Raw genomic sequence first — 16,522 nt, 5'->3', positions numbered from 1 at the left:
AATTTGATGTATTTGTATTCGATAACTCTTTCGGAAGCAGTGTACTCGAACTATCGTTAGTGGTCATGTTTAATTGAAGCTATCAGCAAGCGCGATGTTATGACAATACAATTCGGAAAATATGTTGATCCGCATATTTACCCTAACCCCTATTAACACTAAGCACGTTGCAGGCGGTGGCAGAATTATCAGTCAAACAGAGCAAACATAACATCACCGGCCAACTAGCCATCTTCAACAACTTCACATAAATATTCTTTCCCCAAATTCACCATATCGGAAACTTGTCCCCGCTGTGTCAGCAAAGTTAATAACATCTTTTTCAAAATGCTTTTCTTTGGTTTTGGCAGGTTAATATACGGTACGCACTCCCTTTGCATACTATCGTTGCCGAGAGCGACTTGTCAACTAACTGGACCAATATTGTGTACAGTCACGGTACTCCTTATAAATGCAGTAGCAGTTCTCTCGGAAGACCGATTCCTCGCACGAAGTACATCTCCTTCTCTATCTATGCTGGTATTTAGAGTTCGACCGTCTAACATGGACTATTTGAATAGTTGGCTGGGGTCAGGCACAACCCGAACCAGGTTTCGGATCGAGTTATGATAATTCAAGCATAAAAGCAAGGACGGTCAATTTAATCACCAGCGTAAGAACTGTTATGCGAAGTATGTTTACCGAAATTCTATGTTTCTAAGCTCTGGCCGAGCTGACTGTGATTGCGTGTAGTACCATTGATTGTGATAAATACGGTTATTATTGTCTATGAGTTGATACTGGGATGATGTCGGGGTTATGATTGTCGATATCAACGAAGTATTGCATTTACGGTTTATGGGACTCGGCTTTTAGTATTTGTCGAGATCAGTCCGTTCTTCTGTTTTAATGGGTGCTTTTACTGAGCCGTTTATCTGGGGCGGCTGTGCAGTGTATACAATATATGCGGCGTATAGGATTTGTTTTAGAAGGGGCTGGACCAGCTATATTGTACTATCTCTACTACCAGTTAGCAGACTAGATACATTTTGAGTTCATTCACCCAAGGACTGAGTAATCGCTTCAACAATAGCCTTTGCCAATACGTCCGGGGCTAGGGTTTGCGGCATATGACCTTCGTTGATGGTAATCGTAGATACCTTCTTCGCATTCCTCGACTTGAGGTTCTCCACAATTTCGTTTTGTCTTTCCAGAGGAACAATAGTGTCCTTTTCGGTATGTATGTACGTCACAGGGACATGGTCGACCGCAGCATTCGTAGCCCGATCCAAGAAACTTGCAGTGGAATGGATTGTCGTGTATTTCCGACCTGCTTCCAGGGCCTCTTCGGTCGATGGCAGACCTGCATAAAGGTAGGGGGCACCGGCTTCTGTATCGAAGTACATGTAGTCTCCCTGTCACTTTATTAACATCCGGTGTCTTTCAAAATGAATGTTAAAGCAAATTCACCATAATCTTTATAACCGCGCCCAATTGCCCTCCCATCACCTTAATCGCCGGCTCGCCAATCTGAGCCACAAGAGCAGCCACATAAACAACTCCGACAACACCATCTGCGCTCTTTCCCCGTTCCTGACGCTCGGGTTTTGTGACTTGCTTGACAGCTTCAGTAGCTACAATGCCGCCGTAGGAATGTCCAACCACGACGACATCTTTGCCTTGACTTGAGAGCGCTTCGATGATTCCGCGGAAGTAGGCTGCATCTTCTTGCATTGTGGCTGGATTTTCGGGAGGTGCGCGAGCAGTGGATTGCAGAGGGGCGACGATGGCTTCGTAGCTGTACTGTTTGGTGAGGATGGATGCGAGAGTTTCGTAGGCGGATGCTGAGGTGAAGGAGCCGGGGACAATGACGATGGTTGGTTTAGACATTTTGATTATATTCTTTCAGATTAATAAATATTTGTCGATAATTTGAAGGTTTTGCTTTACACAGGGTGAGGTTTGTACTGGTTTCCAAGATATATGGTGGACATTAACCGTATTTATGTGAATCCATAACCGCGCTCAACATGCTATGATCAGATTATAAATAATTTTTACTCTTATAAATCATGTCAGAAAGCTGAGAAATTTGTACATTTCATGGTCAATGTCATAAAGTCTACTGAGATCTCACTACGTTTGGTTGTGGAGGTTTCGGCTTTCTGACAAGCTGAGAGCGCCTGCATGTCAGAAAAGTTTCCCGATTAGGCAATAATTTAATCTGAAAACTAGTGAATCCTACAGCGTGCCTATATCTTCTTGTAGCTAAGTAATTGTAAATACTGGAACGCGCGCGTAGGCCTGAATAGACACTGGAAACAGCCTACAATCTGCCTTACAAATCGCGCGCAGGGGCTGGCTTAGGGTTACCTGGGTAGGGCTTCTGAGGTTCTGAACATATCTTATGACAGGATATCACCTGACTCACGTAGACGCCTGCCTGGGTGCCATATTGGGACTAGCCCGCTTTAGTCGAGGTGTTGATATCAGCCCCCGACCTCACCACTTAGCTAGAGTACACATGACATCTTTCTAGAGCCTCATCATCTTATTAGCCTACAAGCCCTAGCCAATATTAACATACGCTTCCTAGCCCTAGATATAAATGTCCCCTCGTCTGAGGTAACACCAAAGGCAAGTCTAGCTCCTGGGTCATTGTCAAGACACTTTATTGCCCACCTTTGGGGGTGGCAACGCCCGGAATGTGTGTGAGCTCTGACTAAAAATTGCTCTGACCAGTCTTCTCGAGTGTTTTGGCGATAGAAAAGCAGATCAATAGCAGCCATAACCCTATTAATCCGTAACCTTAATATGTTGTTTCTATTTCCTCCGACCCAAGAACCAGAGTAGCACTTTCCCTGTTGTAATAGCAATTGCGCTGTCTCATTACTGAAATCCTTTACCTCAACTCTTCTCAAGGGTAAGGATTCCTCGTTTATAGAGTAGACTGTTCCTTGCTCTGATATAACCATCTCAATACTGTCCTCTGAATCATTTTTGTCGTAGTCCATGAAAATCTGATCCAAAGAATCATCAGATAGTATGTCACTGTCTTCAATTTCAAGAGTTGCAATACCTTCTCGCCACTCAATTGATAGAAGCTCAGTCTGCTTCTCAACCAGTAGGTGTTTGATTTGCGTCACCTCCTGAATGTCCGCAGTACCGAGAAATTCATCATTCATTGCGGGCGGTGGAACCCTCTAGATCGTCCTCAGTTGCGGAAACTAATCTGTCCGTGTCCTCTTCATCATCACTATTTCTGACAGCTTCAAGCTTATGAATATTGTCCGTGGATACCTCTTCATTTTGACACAACTCACGAACTCGTTGGGCTGTCTCAGGTGCCACAGGTGTGTTTTCCCTGCAGTAGTCATACCGCTGCTTTTGAACTGGATGTTCTTCAATCGAGCAAGATTCTCTCTCTTTCGCTTTGTAGGAACTTGTTGGGCTGGCACACCGACTCTACCGTCCGATCAAATCAGAAAAGCTAGAAAGCGAAAATAGCTTCAAGATAGGTAATCGATTCTGAAATGTAGCGAATACATACACACACACCTCCTTACAACAACCAACCTAAACAATGTCTTGTCATACCGGTAAGGAAAAGCAAGAGATGTACCCGGGTAGAGGATACTAGCAATGTATGTAATTGTAGAAGAAAAAGATGAATCTGTACTCGAATTTCGCATTATTTGCAGCCTAAACGGGAAGTCATATAGGGTTTGGGAAGGTCACGTTACAATGGTGTTTGTTTGTCCAATAGGAGAGTAAAGTGGGAGACGTTCCAAGTTATAACCCTAACCCTTTTAATGCGATGCTCTGAGCCATTCGTTTGAGCTTAATGTAGTGAAGTACGCGTACACTTCAAGGTTTGCATTTCCCCGCAGCTACCTAGTCACATCGATACAGGCCATGAGTCGTCGTTAAATGAAAGACGACGGTAAAAACTGGGGTAAACTTGAGTCCATCCAGACACTTCGTTCCGTATGGAGTACGTACAATGAAAATTACAGCAGACCCTTGATCTAGTAAAATACCGTATTCCACCAATGGCATTGCTGATGTGAGGGTAGCATCAAATCTCTCAAAAAGCGAGGGGTTCTTGATTGACCTCTTTGAATACTGCAATTGAAATGAAAACACTAATACATTCAATATGGTGTGCTCGCTGTATCTACTCTAGGCAGTATTGTAGTCTCTAAGTCTTCAGGTCATCTTACTCTCTAATCTAAATGTTCAACTCTCGGAGTGCTTCCCGGTGTTGATAGTCACTAATTGGTAAAGTAATAATAACAGGTGTGTATCGGGTAACTAATGATGTTCTACCGCATGCGCCCACATGTGTCTCGCGTGGCATTATCGATCTAGGCTAACGGCGCTCGGAGCTTTTACTAGTGCGTTTCGCTGTATCGGTCTGTATTGCGTATTACGGAGTACATCTATTTCTATTATTTTCTAAGGAGTTCAGATAACCAGATGAAGCGTTGAGGTGTCAGTCCAACATGGTGCTTTGACTTTGTGTTCTTCATTCGGCTAAATGCGTGTCAGTATTATCTTGCAAACTGCTTCAATCACCATCAAGTCGCACGACGGACGAGTTTGATCCGATTTATTTAAAGAATGTCGTCACTTTGTTATCTCTGAACGGTGGGACAGTGGGGAGACGACAAGGCCGGGTTTGGACAGCTCACGTTCTACCTCTCACCGAGATGTCAGAAGATGGACATTCTGCTTGTCTAGCTCATGTATGGATATAAGAATTGTTCGAGAACAGTTCTAAATTAAAAAGATATGGTGTCAGGAGACTCAGAATCGATCAGAACATGTGTATTGAAAACTGTATTACTTCTGTATTCATTCTGTATTAATAACGAACCCTAGTATTATCCCGCCACCCACTAGTAGTCCGCCGGCCAGTCGCAGCACGACTTCAAGATCCAACAGAGACTCAATGCGACGAACTCAGAAGAATGCTAAGACTGCTAACCTGACACGCTAGCAGAAATGCCCTCACTGCAATTACTAGCTTATGTCCGACCTTAGCTTAGACTTCCCCGTTATCTCACTGATTTGTTGCTCGCCTGCCCCAGAGTCCAGCCAAGAACCACGGCTTGCCTTCTCTTAGTGAACCAGTACCTGCGCCATCTCGCCTTCCACCACCCACCAGACTTTCTTTACTTTCTTTACTTTTTCTTCCGACTGTTCCTTGTTCGGTCTTTTGCATTTCCAGTATTTCTTTCGATTCAACACTCTGCGTGCGATTTTCTTTGACCATTACATCCGCGAACTCTCGAACTGTTGCACGGGAACCACCTTGGAGGTACAAGGCAGATACGTTGATCTTCGGCCCTCGCCGACGAGACAAAAGGCAGCCTTGCATCCCTCCGCTACGAATCTGACGTCTTCTGCTCGAGGGGCGGCTTTTGTGTTGCACATTTACAGTCGCCCCAATATATATCAATAATAGGTGGCTTTTTCTTTTCGTCGCTGGCCATTGCTGTTGCCAGTCTGCCCTCACATCAGCCCGCACCGCATCGCGGCCAGGAACAACCGTTGAAACTGTCGCCGGAACATTCAACGATAACAGAGATTACACCGATGAACGCGAACTGAGCGTGGTCGAGCAGAATGGGGTCCTTCTTCAAGAATCTGAGGTCTAATAATGTGTGTTCCCTTTGTTGCTCTTGTTCGTTTCACCTCAAACTCAATTGTCTACACCTTCTCGCCATGATACCATGACTGCATCTCGACTTACGAAAGTAACACTGACCTGTCAATCTAGGGCCCATTATCACCCACGTCGAATATCAGCTCCCCCAAAAAGGACAACCATGTATTACCAATCACACCTTTGGAGAAGATGTTGCAGGACTCGGGTCCCGTGCGAGCTGACGGCAGCGATAAGTTCTTTGGCATGGAAAATGTAAGTTCTTAACCCAAACACATTCAATTCATCCAACACTGACAATGTTTTTAGTATGGAAATACATGGTGCGCTTCCTTTTGTCCTGCCGTTTGCCGCCACTAACCACTGAGCAACAGTTATTGCAACTCTATCCTACAATGCCTCTATTATTCGGTCCCCTTCCGAGAATCGGTGATAAACTATCCGAAGCGAACACCGATCGAATCCCTCGAAATGGCACTTGCCAGAAACTTGAGATACCAGAGTCCAGAAGCGTTTTTCGAAGCCGAAGCAGCCGCTGCAAAAGCAAAACATAACGCCGGTCAATCGTCATCTCGCAACGCAGGCGTGACTCCTACCCAGCCTCCCAAACCTGAAGATAAGGACTCGCCGGAATATAAGAAAAAGGTTGCGATTCAGACGCTACCTCTTCTCGAGACCAAAGATAACTCGGCGAGTTACGGAATGTCGGAGTCGCTGTTCACGTCGCTAAAAGATCTTTTTGAGAACGTGGTGGCAAGTCAGTCAAAGCTTGGCGTCGTTAGACCTCAACATTTTCTCGAGGTTCTTCGTCGTGAGAACGAGATGTTTCGCACTGCAATGCACCAAGATGCGCACGAATTCCTCAATCTCCTGCTCAACGAGGTGGTCACAAACGTGGAAGCCGAGTCGGCGAAGCAAATTGAGAATCCCCCCGTCGAGACTACCGATTCTGAGCAGACGGTAGCCGTGACGGATTCGTCTACCAATTCGACAGGAACACAAGTGAATGGGTCTACAGGGTCAAAAACACCTAATACAACCCGCTGGGTGCATGAATTGTTTGAGGGGACATTAACATCAGAAACGCAGTGCCTGACCTGCGAAAAAGTGTCGCAACGAGATGAAGTTTTCTTAGATTTATCGGTCGATTTAGAACAGCATTCATCCGTTACATCGTGTCTGCGGAAGTTTTCCGCCGAGGAAATGCTTTGCGAAAGAAACAAATTCCATTGCGACAATTGTGGAGGTTTGCAAGAAGCCGAGAAACGTATGAAAATAAAGCGATTACCAAAGATCCTTGCTCTGCATCTGAAGCGATTCAAGTATACGGAAGATCTACAGAGATTACAAAAGCTGTTTCACCGGGTCGTCTATCCCTATCACCTTCGCTTATTCAATACTACAGATGATGCCGAAGATCCAGATCGCCTTTACGAGTTATATGCGGTGGTCGTGCATATTGGTGGCGGCCCATATCACGGACATTACGTGTCTATCATCAAAACAGAAGATCGGGGCTGGTTGCTGTTCGATGATGAGATGGTGGAACCAGTAGACAAGAGCTACGTGCGCAACTTCTTCGGAGACCGCCCAGGACTCGCTTGCGCTTATGTTTTATTCTATCAAGAAACCACTTTGGAGGCTGTTCAACGAGAACAAGAGCAAGAAGGCTACAGCGCGGCTGGGGCTGCAGATTTAAGAGAAGGAAACCTTTCATCGCCCCTCAATCATATCCACACTTATACAGGACCCAGCGAAGATGAAGCACATCATTTTGCTCCTTTGAGAACCGTTCCCACTGCGCCTCAAATGTCAACTCATCCAGAACATGCCTTCTCAACAAGTCCGCCGGCACCTCCTGTGCCACAGATTCCGGTAGATACCGGGGTCAGTAAAAAGAGCGAAGGACAGTCTCGAAAGGAACGCGTGAAAGAAGAAAAGGGACGGAAAGCGGCTGAGAAGGAGAAAGAAAAAGCCGATAAGCAAAAACGCAAGGAACAAGAGGCCAAGCGGAGGGAAGATCTGAAGCGTGAGGATGCCGACATGAAAGCCGCCCTTGAGCTCAGTAAGGCGTCAAAAGCGGAGGAAGATCGAAAGACAAGTTCAGACAACGGAGAGAACGGACAACACAAGATGTTGACTGGCAGTTTAAATCGGTTCCGTCGGAGCAGTAAGAGCCTGAGTCATAGATTTGCATCACCGAAGGACGGCAGCAAGAGGGCCGCGTCTTCGGAATTTTCACGCTCGGATATCGTTTCGGACAATGGACATCCTCCGGATATGAAGTTACATGAGCATGTCATTGAGGAGGATGTCCCAACGGAATCGAATAATCATAGCACCATCCCGCAAACAGTCACACAGATCCACGAGCTCGTTCCCAAATCCAAGGCCGACAAACCTGATAAAGACAAGGGTAACAAATGGAAGGGTTTTGGAATTAGGAAAAAATCAATGAGTCTACTAGGCTGATTTATTATTATGATTTATTCCAGGCAATGAATGACAGATTCTGGTACATATTTCCAAAGCATACGATAAAGTTTTGAATCTCTTCTTTTTGGATAAAAAAAAAGAAGATCGGTTCGATCTGGTCACTACAAAACTATCTATCCTATTCATACTCTCTGTCTCATGTCCGGTGTGTATACCGTCGTCGCCCTGGATAAGATTGCAGGGAAGAACTACCTCCTGGTCCTTAACGCAAGGACAACGATTGAATACCCTTTTGTGTTAGGATGTTTCCATTAGTATGGCGTATCTTGGTATCATGACGGCTAAATAACTTCGTATCTGTATTTGTTACTATTCTATTCATCGACTAGTGTTTGTTGTTGTTTTGCAATCCAAACTTGAAAATGTACATTAGGTTTTCTACGGACTGACTGACCTGATAGGGTTTTTTTTATAAGACGTTTGCATTCAGGTGTGTAGGATCGGGGGTTAGGGTTGTAACAACAAAAAACAATAACATCGATGCCTCCACGGTGGATTGAACACCGGACCTTTGCATGACTTTTCATTACAAGTGCAACGCACTACCACTGTGCTATAGAGGCGTACATTATGTAAAGCGTAAAATTGAACTATAAATTTATTCATTTACAATGTTTGTGTTGCCTTGCTTTCCTGTATCTCAGTCGATGCTTATGACCTCGGGAGTATGGAAGGGTCAGAAATTATGACTGATGAGATTCCAAGATGTCTGGATGCCTACTCTACATAGTGAGAAAATATTTAAATGTGTTGAAAAGACATATTATATTGTATCAGACGCAATTTTTGTGTTTGACATATGAAACCTTCACATGTGCAGCCTCCTATTTTGATATCTGTGTGAAAGATCTTTTTATATTAGCTTGTTACGTTCGCACGTACTGGCAGCAAGATTCCAAGCATAAATAACTTGGGAATCCTGCCAGAGATACATCCTGTTGTAATTGAGCAACCTGTTCTAATTAAGCAAGCACTCCAACATTTCATCTCCTTCCTCTCTTTCCATCTTTTAGTATTCTACAAATCGATGCGTTACATCTAAAAGTCGAGTTGGAGTTCACTTACCTAGGCTCTCTTGACCGTATACAGTGGATGGCTAGGTATAAAGTGTATCCTAGATACACAGTTACCACTGAATTTCACTCACCGTAAAGGAGCCCTGTTTTCAAGGTACTAGTTTAGGGTAACTTCTTTTTGTCACCATGAAAATTTCCTGTGTTCTCACAGTCATTCCCATCTAAAGCCCGGTAAAGACCGGAGAAAAATGCCTCAAGAGTCTTGAAAGGCTATGGGGAGGTGCTCGTCAGTAATTGAGAAAGTAAAATAACCCAAAATCTCCATACCTAGGTAAGATTCATACATAGAGTTGCGCCGTATAGAATTTCCATCTAGCAAAGCAAAGACCGATGGACGTCGAGGATGGTACGGGCGTTGGATGACGGTCCAATACCCTCCCGCAATTATAACAACTGAAGCCTGATATCAGAAGACTTCATGAGCACTTGACATGGCTCCCTTTTTTCCCATCTTGCGAGCCGTGGATATGGTACTTCGAGGGATCGATCCTCAACCTCGAACCACCACGCTGATCCATTGACTTCGCAGCAAGCTCAAATAGAAACGACTGCGGGAAATCCGTCGTGCCACAATCGCGAAGCCAAGCACCATGCCCAGCAGAAACGTACATATCGACAAGTAAGGTACGAACAAGAGCCGATTCATTCGTATTATTGTATGCATGCTCGATTACCCCCTGACCAGGGTACCACATTTTGCCGTCTGATCCTTTCGAAATACTCCTCTCAATAATAGCATCAATCGCTGTATCTTGGAATCTAGTATCAAGTAACTTGTCACCGAGCGTATAGGCGTCGATAAGGTTAACGTATTCGACATTCACGTCGTCACAAAAAACCGGTAGAGTGCCATAGTAGAGCCAGTGATGGTACAATCCAAATATCTCTGGTTCGTCATCTGGTAGTTCAATTGTATTCTGTGCTGACTCCTGCCATGCACCGGACATGGCCTTGTCAAAGAATAGCGATGATGCACGAATCAGTTTCTCATGGATGCTGAACGTCTCATGCTCATGTCCCACCACGACATCGACTGTCTTTCCCAGAAGTCTGAACAATGAAATTAGCCAACGATCACAACTGATAGGATGCAGCAAACATACTTGTCTCCTTCCTCCTTCGGGACTAGAAGAGTATTCCTAGGGAACACCATCTCTGGTTGTCCGCAATGCCTAGCGATGATATCACAATTGTCATCACCACTGATCTGCCCTCGGTTGCCTCCGACGGTAGATAAGGTATTCGGAAAGCGAGTTCATTATGTAACAACCGCGGTGTCACCCAGACCAGTCTCGCCCGCTAGCTTTAGGCACTTAAGTTCAAGCAACTACTTGCCTAGGTAAAGGCTAATCAAAGTACATGCATATATTCCTTTTCAACTTTTCAGACTATATACTCTGTCTAACCTGGGAAGAGCTGGAAAACAAGGAAAATATCTGCATTTGAGTGTCAACTGGCCAGTTAAGTACTCATCCGAAATTGTATATTGGTTTGTTGGCTGGCTGGCTGGAATAGGGGGTGGTTCGCACACCGGCTTCATAAATGGCTTGCTAAACTGGCTTACAAACCGCTTAACTAATCGCTGCCAACTGCTTCACTCAACTCATTCACCAATTGCCTCGTGAGATGGTATGCGAGTTGGCTTACCAACTGGCTTACTAAATGGCAGTGAGTATCAAAGTTCAACTGGCTCAAGAGGACCAGACTGGCGTGCTATCGGATCGTATGCTTTACGGATATACGATGTACTGGAAAAGGAATATCGTCGGTTTGTCCGTAAAGTGCATAGAATGCGAGTTTGTGCGTGAGCTTGTTCGCCTCTTCGCCTCGCTTGTCGACTGGCTGCCTGAAGGGGATGTCGGCAACTGGGTTGTCCACGCTGTCTGCAACGAGAACGAGGAACTAAAAATTGCCCGCCGGCCCATCCACTGACTCGGAACTAAGACTCATCCGCGAGCTGCTCAAGGACTGGCAGGGAGTATCCCAGCTCGCTTGGGCGTTCGGCAAGAGGAGATTGCCGAAACCGAATTCCAAAATCCAAAATGAATTTTTATAGGAGCAAGCTGGCAATATCATTGGCCGGAGTCCCCTTGCGGGAACTAATCCCAACGCAGCAAATGGGAGTTGTCCAGTGGCCAACCAGAAGAGAGCTTTACTTCAGAGATCATGCGACGCATTGAAAAGGTTTTCTGGGCAACCCGAAAAAGGCATTGCTTTTCGAGGTTCTATTGATAACATAAGCAGCTTATTCAGAAATAGAATTCAGATAAGTATGGTACTTACTATCAGAATAAGTGTTCAGATGACCTTAAATTACTTGGGATGATTAACGTTGCTCACAATCACAAGCCCCTTTAGCACAGTGGTAGTGCGTTGCACTCGTACAGGGTTGGTGTTTTTCTTCATCACCTTACACATATCAGGAGGTTTGTCCTGTATTACGGTCATGCAAAGGTCCTGTGTTCAATCCACAGAGGGGGCATCTCCAATTTTTTAGTCCGCCAACCCTAACCCTAATACCGGCTCGTTGGTCGAAGATTCATTTTACCCCAGCCTTACTCTTGGGAAGATGTCTTTCAGTTAGCCGAGTCGCGACCTAGGTAACTGTAGCGAGTGCTCAAATTGAGAGGCAGCTGAAGAGGGAATGTATCTATGTGTTGTATTTATGGACATGTCGGAAACTTCGTCTTCAACACTGTCGAGTATACCTCAGATAGCTATTAACACGTCGAAGTTGATAGGCTTCTTGAAAGCAAAGTCTTAACAAAAGGTCGAATATCCGGTTCGATAGAAGAACGTATACTCAAGTTATCACAGTTAATTCAAGACGGTAAAATGAACTAATTACATGGTAAATAAGTGTCCTTAAATACCTTTCTCTCAACATAGTCATTCGATCATGGCTATATTTAGCTATGTTGTATCAAACATATGTTCGGCATATTCGTATCTTGTCCGGCTAAGCTGCCTAACCCTGAGGGTTATTCGGATGATCCCTTGTTCCGTTCGTGCGCAGTAATGTAGCACTATCTAGTTGATTTATTGGTTGTGGTTTCTTGATTCTTCTGACAAGACAGCCATATCCCACCCAACATGATGTATACAATGACAGAGTCGGTATCCGAATATAGGACTGGTGTATGTCAATACAAAGAACAGTGCGGACGGATATCACTGTACAATAGAGCTTAACTAAGTTATACACAAATCTAAGATCATGTAAGTGGAGGTTGACTGGCTGTCCAGCCCTAAGCCCTAATATCCATCCTAATTGGGGCGGCAGGTCCAACCAAGTGTAAGAAAAGTTTACAGAGTCCAGGGGTCAGCAGATGTTGAATGACGACAAATCATGTACGAAACACCAGCAACCTCAATGCCATCAAGATTTACTATTTACAGTGTCGAATAGTAACACCTGCATACTGCTTTATATTATTATTTTTTCGTCTATTTATTTAATAACTATCGTCGTGGATGCAGGCCACTCCCGTAGTCTGCTTTGCGCGCAGAGCCAGCCCAGCCAGACTTGTTGCCCGTTTTCGGCGGGGGAAGGCGGTGGTGGGGTTACCCTTAACAAATTTTGGTTCCTGCAAAAACAACATTATTATCAACAACCCCTCCTATCGTTTCCTTTCCTACTTAAAGTCACCAGACTCAGACGACATGGGTAAGGACAAAGACAACAAGGTTACATTCAACCTCAAAACCCCTAAGGGCACGAGAGACTGGGCTGGCGCTGATACTCTCATCCGCGATCGTATCTTTTCCACCATCACCAATGTCTTTCGACGTCACGGCGGCACGGCACTCGATACCCCCGTCTTCGAGCTCCGAGAGATTCTGGCTGGCAAATACGGCGAAGACTCCAAACTCATTTATGATCTGCAAGATCAAGGTGGTGAGCTCTGCTCGTTACGATATGATTTAACTGTCCCCTTCGCACGATGGCTGGCCATGAACCCTGAGATCCGCAGTATTAAACGCTATCACATCGCCAAGGTCTACCGACGCGATCAACCTGCTGTTGCAAAGGGTCGGATGCGCGAGTTTTATCAGTGCGATTTTGATATTGCCGGCGCCAATTTTGATCCTATGGTTCCTGATGCAGAAGTTCTGAAGGTTATCAATGAAGTGTTTGAGGATCTGGGTTGGCAAGGAAAGTTCACAATCAAGATTAACCACCGAAAAGTTCTCGACGGTATGTTTGAAGTTTGTGGGGTGCCCCAGGACAAGATTCGACCGATTTCCAGTGCCGTGGATAAACTTGATAAACTCCCCTGGGCCGACGTTCGGAAAGAGATGGTGGAAGACAAGGGACTCGACGCTGCAGCAGCAGACAAGATTGAGAAATATGTCAGCAGGAAGGGACGGAAGGATTTGCTGGAAGAGTTATTAAAAGACGAAGACCTGATGGCCAATGCCGCCGCCAAGCAAGGTATCGAAGAAATGGGGCTTTTGATGGACTATCTCGAAGCATTCGGCGTGCTTGACACTATATCCTTTGACCTCAGTCTGGCCCGTGGTTTGGATTATTATACCGGAGTTATTTATGAAGTCGTCACAGAGGGCTCGGCACCAGTGACTGCGACATCAGCCCCGGAAGCGAAGAACCTACAGAAATCAGGAAAGAAGACCAAATCCGCAACCGGCGATGACGATGATCGGTCGAATGACCCCACCGTTGGTGTGGGTAGTATTGCAGCTGGTGGCCGATATGATAACCTCGTCGGCATGTTCTATCCAAAGGCACAGATCCCATGTGTTGGTATTTCTTTCGGAGTTGACCGTATATTCTCTATCACAAAAGCTCGTATGGAGAAAGAAAAGGCTGCTGAAATGCGTAGCAGCGAGGTTGATGTGTACGTGATGGCCTTTGGAGGAAAGGGGTTCACTGGTATGCTCAAGGAGCGTATGGAAATCTGCAAGACGTTGTGGGCAGCAGGTGTGAAGGTAATCACCGCGCATTCATCTCTGGTTGAAGAAAAGTTGTAGAAATGTTCTAACTCAAACAGGCCGAATTCTCATATAAACTCAAACCCAAACTCCCTCAACAATTCAAAGCCGCCGAGACGTCAGGCATCCCCTTTGGAGTGATTCTCGGAGAAGACGAACTAGCCGCCGGGCAAGTCAAGATTAAAGAAATGGGTCTTCCGGAAGGCCACCCTGAAAAAGAAGGTGTATCAGTCGATATCAAGAACCTGGTCGAGGAGATCAAAAAACGAATAAGCAATAAGAATAAAGGTATTCAGGCGAGCGCCACTGTACTTCCGGAATCTACAACAGCAGCAGTTGCAGATTTGACCGTGAGTAGTGATGCTGCTTCTGTGCCGAAGACGGAAGACGCAGGTGTTTAATTATGTATGCCCTTTTCGTGGATTTTGTTTTGCATTTTTGCGCATATACCATTATTACATTGATTGTGATGCATTATGATGGGGTTCTTGTCTCATACATAAAAGTCGGATGGAAACATGCGCAGGATAAAATAGATTTATTTGAGTCTGATAATACAAAAATGAATACTCCACTTGTCAAATCTATTATACAGTACTGTAATATACAAAGAATACAAATTAATCCGCCTGCTTCATAACAAATCCCTTCAACCACGGCACGCGATCAACAAGATTCAATCCTAAACTTCTCGCAACTGCCACCGGCCCATTACCAGGGACATTATACACTTTGTGCAACAAATCGCACATCCCACCAATCTTCGTATTCGCAGCATACCGCGCTGTCATGTACGGTTCTAGAGCGAGGTGGTCACCTATATCCATACCGTGGTTGACGGCGTATTCGATTGTGTTGCTGAGAGATGCCACGTCTCCTATACCAAGATTTAGACCTTGGCCTGCTAACGGGTGGATGACGTGTGCTGCGTCACCGATTAGAGCGACTCGAGGGGAGATGTAGGATGATGCGTGACGGAAACGGAGGGGAAACGAGGCTGTGGTTCCTCGTTGGATGGATGTGACTAGCGGAGGGAGGTAGGTTGATTGAGGGGTGTGGTTTAGTCGCCAGGTGAGTTCGTCTTGATGTTGATTTGTTTCCTTCGGGTCGATAGCAAGCATGTAATTCAAATCAGTCATTGAGAGACGGAATGCAGCGTTGATCATGGCTATGAATGCTTCTTCCGGTAGGGATTTGAGGTATGCTGCGTTTTCGATTTTGGTGGACCACACTAAAGTTGCTTTGTTTCCTGGTAGGGGCAGAAGAGCAATTGGTCCGCCTAAGGAAGGGAGGAAGCGTTGGTAAGCTGTTCGAATGTTGAGAGGGGAGGGGGAATCCTCGGAGAGGGAGAGCGTTGCGACGATGCCGTGGCGGTCGTAGTCCCATCCGCTGGTTGTGATGTCGGCGAACGAGCGAACGGGACTGTTGATGCCGTCTGCACCGACCAGTAATCGCGCAGTGATAGGTCCGGATACAGAGGAAGAAGACGATGGGGACGGCGCGAGGGATACGATAGGCCAGGCTGATAGATTAGGACCGTCTGTACTTTTAGACCCATTCTCAATAGAGGACACCATCGTATTCGAGAATACCGAAAGTGAGCCATTGCCATTGCTATTGCCATCTTCTAACTCCTGAATTCGCAAAAGTAGTCCTCGAACAAGATTCGCATTCTCCGTCATCGTAGCTATCGATCTGATATCCTCAAATGGAGATGTGTCCACCGACCAGTCAAAGGAGATTTTCGATCCGGTCTGTCCGTCCCATACTTGCATTTCTTGGTATGGCTGAACGCGTGAAGCGTCAACATGTTTCCAGGCGCCGATCTTTTGTAGGAAGGAAACTGAGGTGGGCGTGAGACTGCTGCATCGGTTGGAGAATTCGCCGGGAGGCAGATTCCAGATACGCGATTTGTTTAGGTCTTGACTCTCGATTAAGGCGATTCTGAGGTTGGACGTAACCGGCGAAGATACTTCCCAAAGTCAGTATTTTTCAATTTCCGACCTTCAATTTCAGCAGATAATCAAGATAACATACGAAGAGCCGCGGCAAGAGCGAGACCAGCAGGACCCCCGCCAACGCAGACGACGTCGTAAATGTCGGGCGATGCTCGAGCAATTGGGGTGGTTGAAAAGACTCGTCGAGTGCTTTTCTGTATACTAGCCCGACATGAGGGGCAGATATAGCTGCGTACCAAGTGTTGACTGAGCAGGCGCATTGTGACTGTTGTAGTGTTGGTGGTGGTTGTACGTTGAGCTGACGATGGATCATCAGATGCCGCCGTAGACTAGTCCCGATGTGGACAATTACTACAGACACACACGCACTGCTCTTCTTGAATTTATAT

The 16,522-nt window shown here is 45.7% G+C and overlaps 7 protein-coding genes and 2 non-coding genes across 9 annotated transcripts; 4 read left to right on the top strand and 5 right to left on the bottom strand.

The window, feature by feature from the left end:
* Window positions 1–270: 270 nt before the first annotated feature.
* TSTA_078980 (protein transport protein yos1, putative) lies at window positions 271–788 on the top strand (the record flags this gene model as incomplete). Its single annotated transcript, XM_002341887.1, has 4 exons — window positions 271–361; window positions 434–493; window positions 561–671; window positions 733–788. Exons 1-4 carry the CDS (start codon window positions 328–330, stop codon window positions 786–788), a joined length of 261 nt encoding a protein of 86 aa, XP_002341928.1. The 5' UTR covers window positions 271–327.
* A 246-nt stretch (window positions 789–1,034) lies between these two features.
* TSTA_078970 (uncharacterized protein) lies at window positions 1,035–1,869 on the bottom strand (the record flags this gene model as incomplete). The annotated part of the gene is made up of 2 exons (XM_002341886.1): window positions 1,035–1,394; window positions 1,450–1,869. 2 exons carry the CDS (start codon window positions 1,867–1,869, stop codon window positions 1,035–1,037), a joined length of 780 nt encoding a protein of 259 aa, XP_002341927.1.
* Window positions 1,870–2,701: 832 nt separating this feature from the next.
* TSTA_078960 (uncharacterized protein) lies at window positions 2,702–3,164 on the bottom strand (the record flags this gene model as incomplete). The annotated part of the gene is made up of 2 exons (XM_002341885.1): window positions 2,702–2,787; window positions 2,873–3,164. 2 exons carry the CDS (start codon window positions 3,162–3,164, stop codon window positions 2,702–2,704), a joined length of 378 nt encoding a protein of 125 aa, XP_002341926.1.
* A 2,305-nt stretch (window positions 3,165–5,469) lies between these two features.
* TSTA_078950 (ubiquitin C-terminal hydrolase CreB) lies at window positions 5,470–8,510 on the top strand. Its single transcript, XM_002341884.1, has 4 exons — window positions 5,470–5,646; window positions 5,765–5,905; window positions 5,960–5,973; window positions 6,025–8,510. Exons 1-4 carry the CDS (start codon window positions 5,611–5,613, stop codon window positions 8,120–8,122), a joined length of 2,289 nt encoding a protein of 762 aa, XP_002341925.1. The 5' UTR covers window positions 5,470–5,610; the 3' UTR covers window positions 8,123–8,510.
* Window positions 8,511–8,627: 117 nt separating this feature from the next.
* On the bottom strand, window positions 8,628–8,709 carry TSTA_078940. Its single transcript has one exon. It is a non-coding gene; the product is annotated as a tRNA-Thr (tRNA).
* Window positions 8,710–9,638: 929 nt separating this feature from the next.
* TSTA_078930 (uncharacterized protein) lies at window positions 9,639–10,375 on the bottom strand (the record flags this gene model as incomplete). Its single annotated transcript, XM_002341883.1, has 2 exons — window positions 9,639–10,272; window positions 10,326–10,375. 2 exons carry the CDS (start codon window positions 10,373–10,375, stop codon window positions 9,639–9,641), a joined length of 684 nt encoding a protein of 227 aa, XP_002341924.1.
* A 1,195-nt stretch (window positions 10,376–11,570) lies between these two features.
* On the top strand, window positions 11,571–11,704 carry TSTA_078920. Its single transcript has one exon. It is a non-coding gene; the product is annotated as a tRNA-Thr (tRNA).
* A 935-nt stretch (window positions 11,705–12,639) lies between these two features.
* On the top strand, window positions 12,640–15,049 carry TSTA_078910 (histidyl-tRNA synthetase, mitochondrial precursor). The gene is made up of 2 exons (XM_002341882.1): window positions 12,640–14,172; window positions 14,235–15,049. Exons 1-2 carry the CDS (start codon window positions 12,697–12,699, stop codon window positions 14,574–14,576), a joined length of 1,818 nt encoding a protein of 605 aa, XP_002341923.1. The 5' UTR covers window positions 12,640–12,696; the 3' UTR covers window positions 14,577–15,049.
* Window positions 14,796–16,408, bottom strand: TSTA_078900 (ubiquinone biosynthesis monooxgenase (Coq6), putative; the record flags this gene model as incomplete). The annotated part of the gene is made up of 2 exons (XM_002341881.1): window positions 16,213–16,408; window positions 14,796–16,147 (listed from the first exon to the last, which is right to left on the bottom strand). The coding sequence occupies exons 1-2, from the start codon at window positions 16,391–16,393 to the stop codon at window positions 14,796–14,798; spliced, it is 1,533 nt and encodes a 510-aa protein (XP_002341922.1). The 5' UTR covers window positions 16,394–16,408.
* Window positions 16,409–16,522: the final 114 nt, after the last annotated feature.

Source organism: Talaromyces stipitatus, genomic scaffold (assembly GCF_000003125.1).
Source record: "Talaromyces stipitatus ATCC 10500 scf_1105507295523 genomic scaffold, whole genome shotgun sequence".
Lineage (NCBI taxonomy): Eukaryota > Fungi > Ascomycota > Eurotiomycetes > Eurotiales > Trichocomaceae > Talaromyces > Talaromyces stipitatus.
The sequence above is the reverse complement of the archived record's forward strand: the minus strand, read 5'-3'. Positions and strand labels throughout refer to the sequence as shown.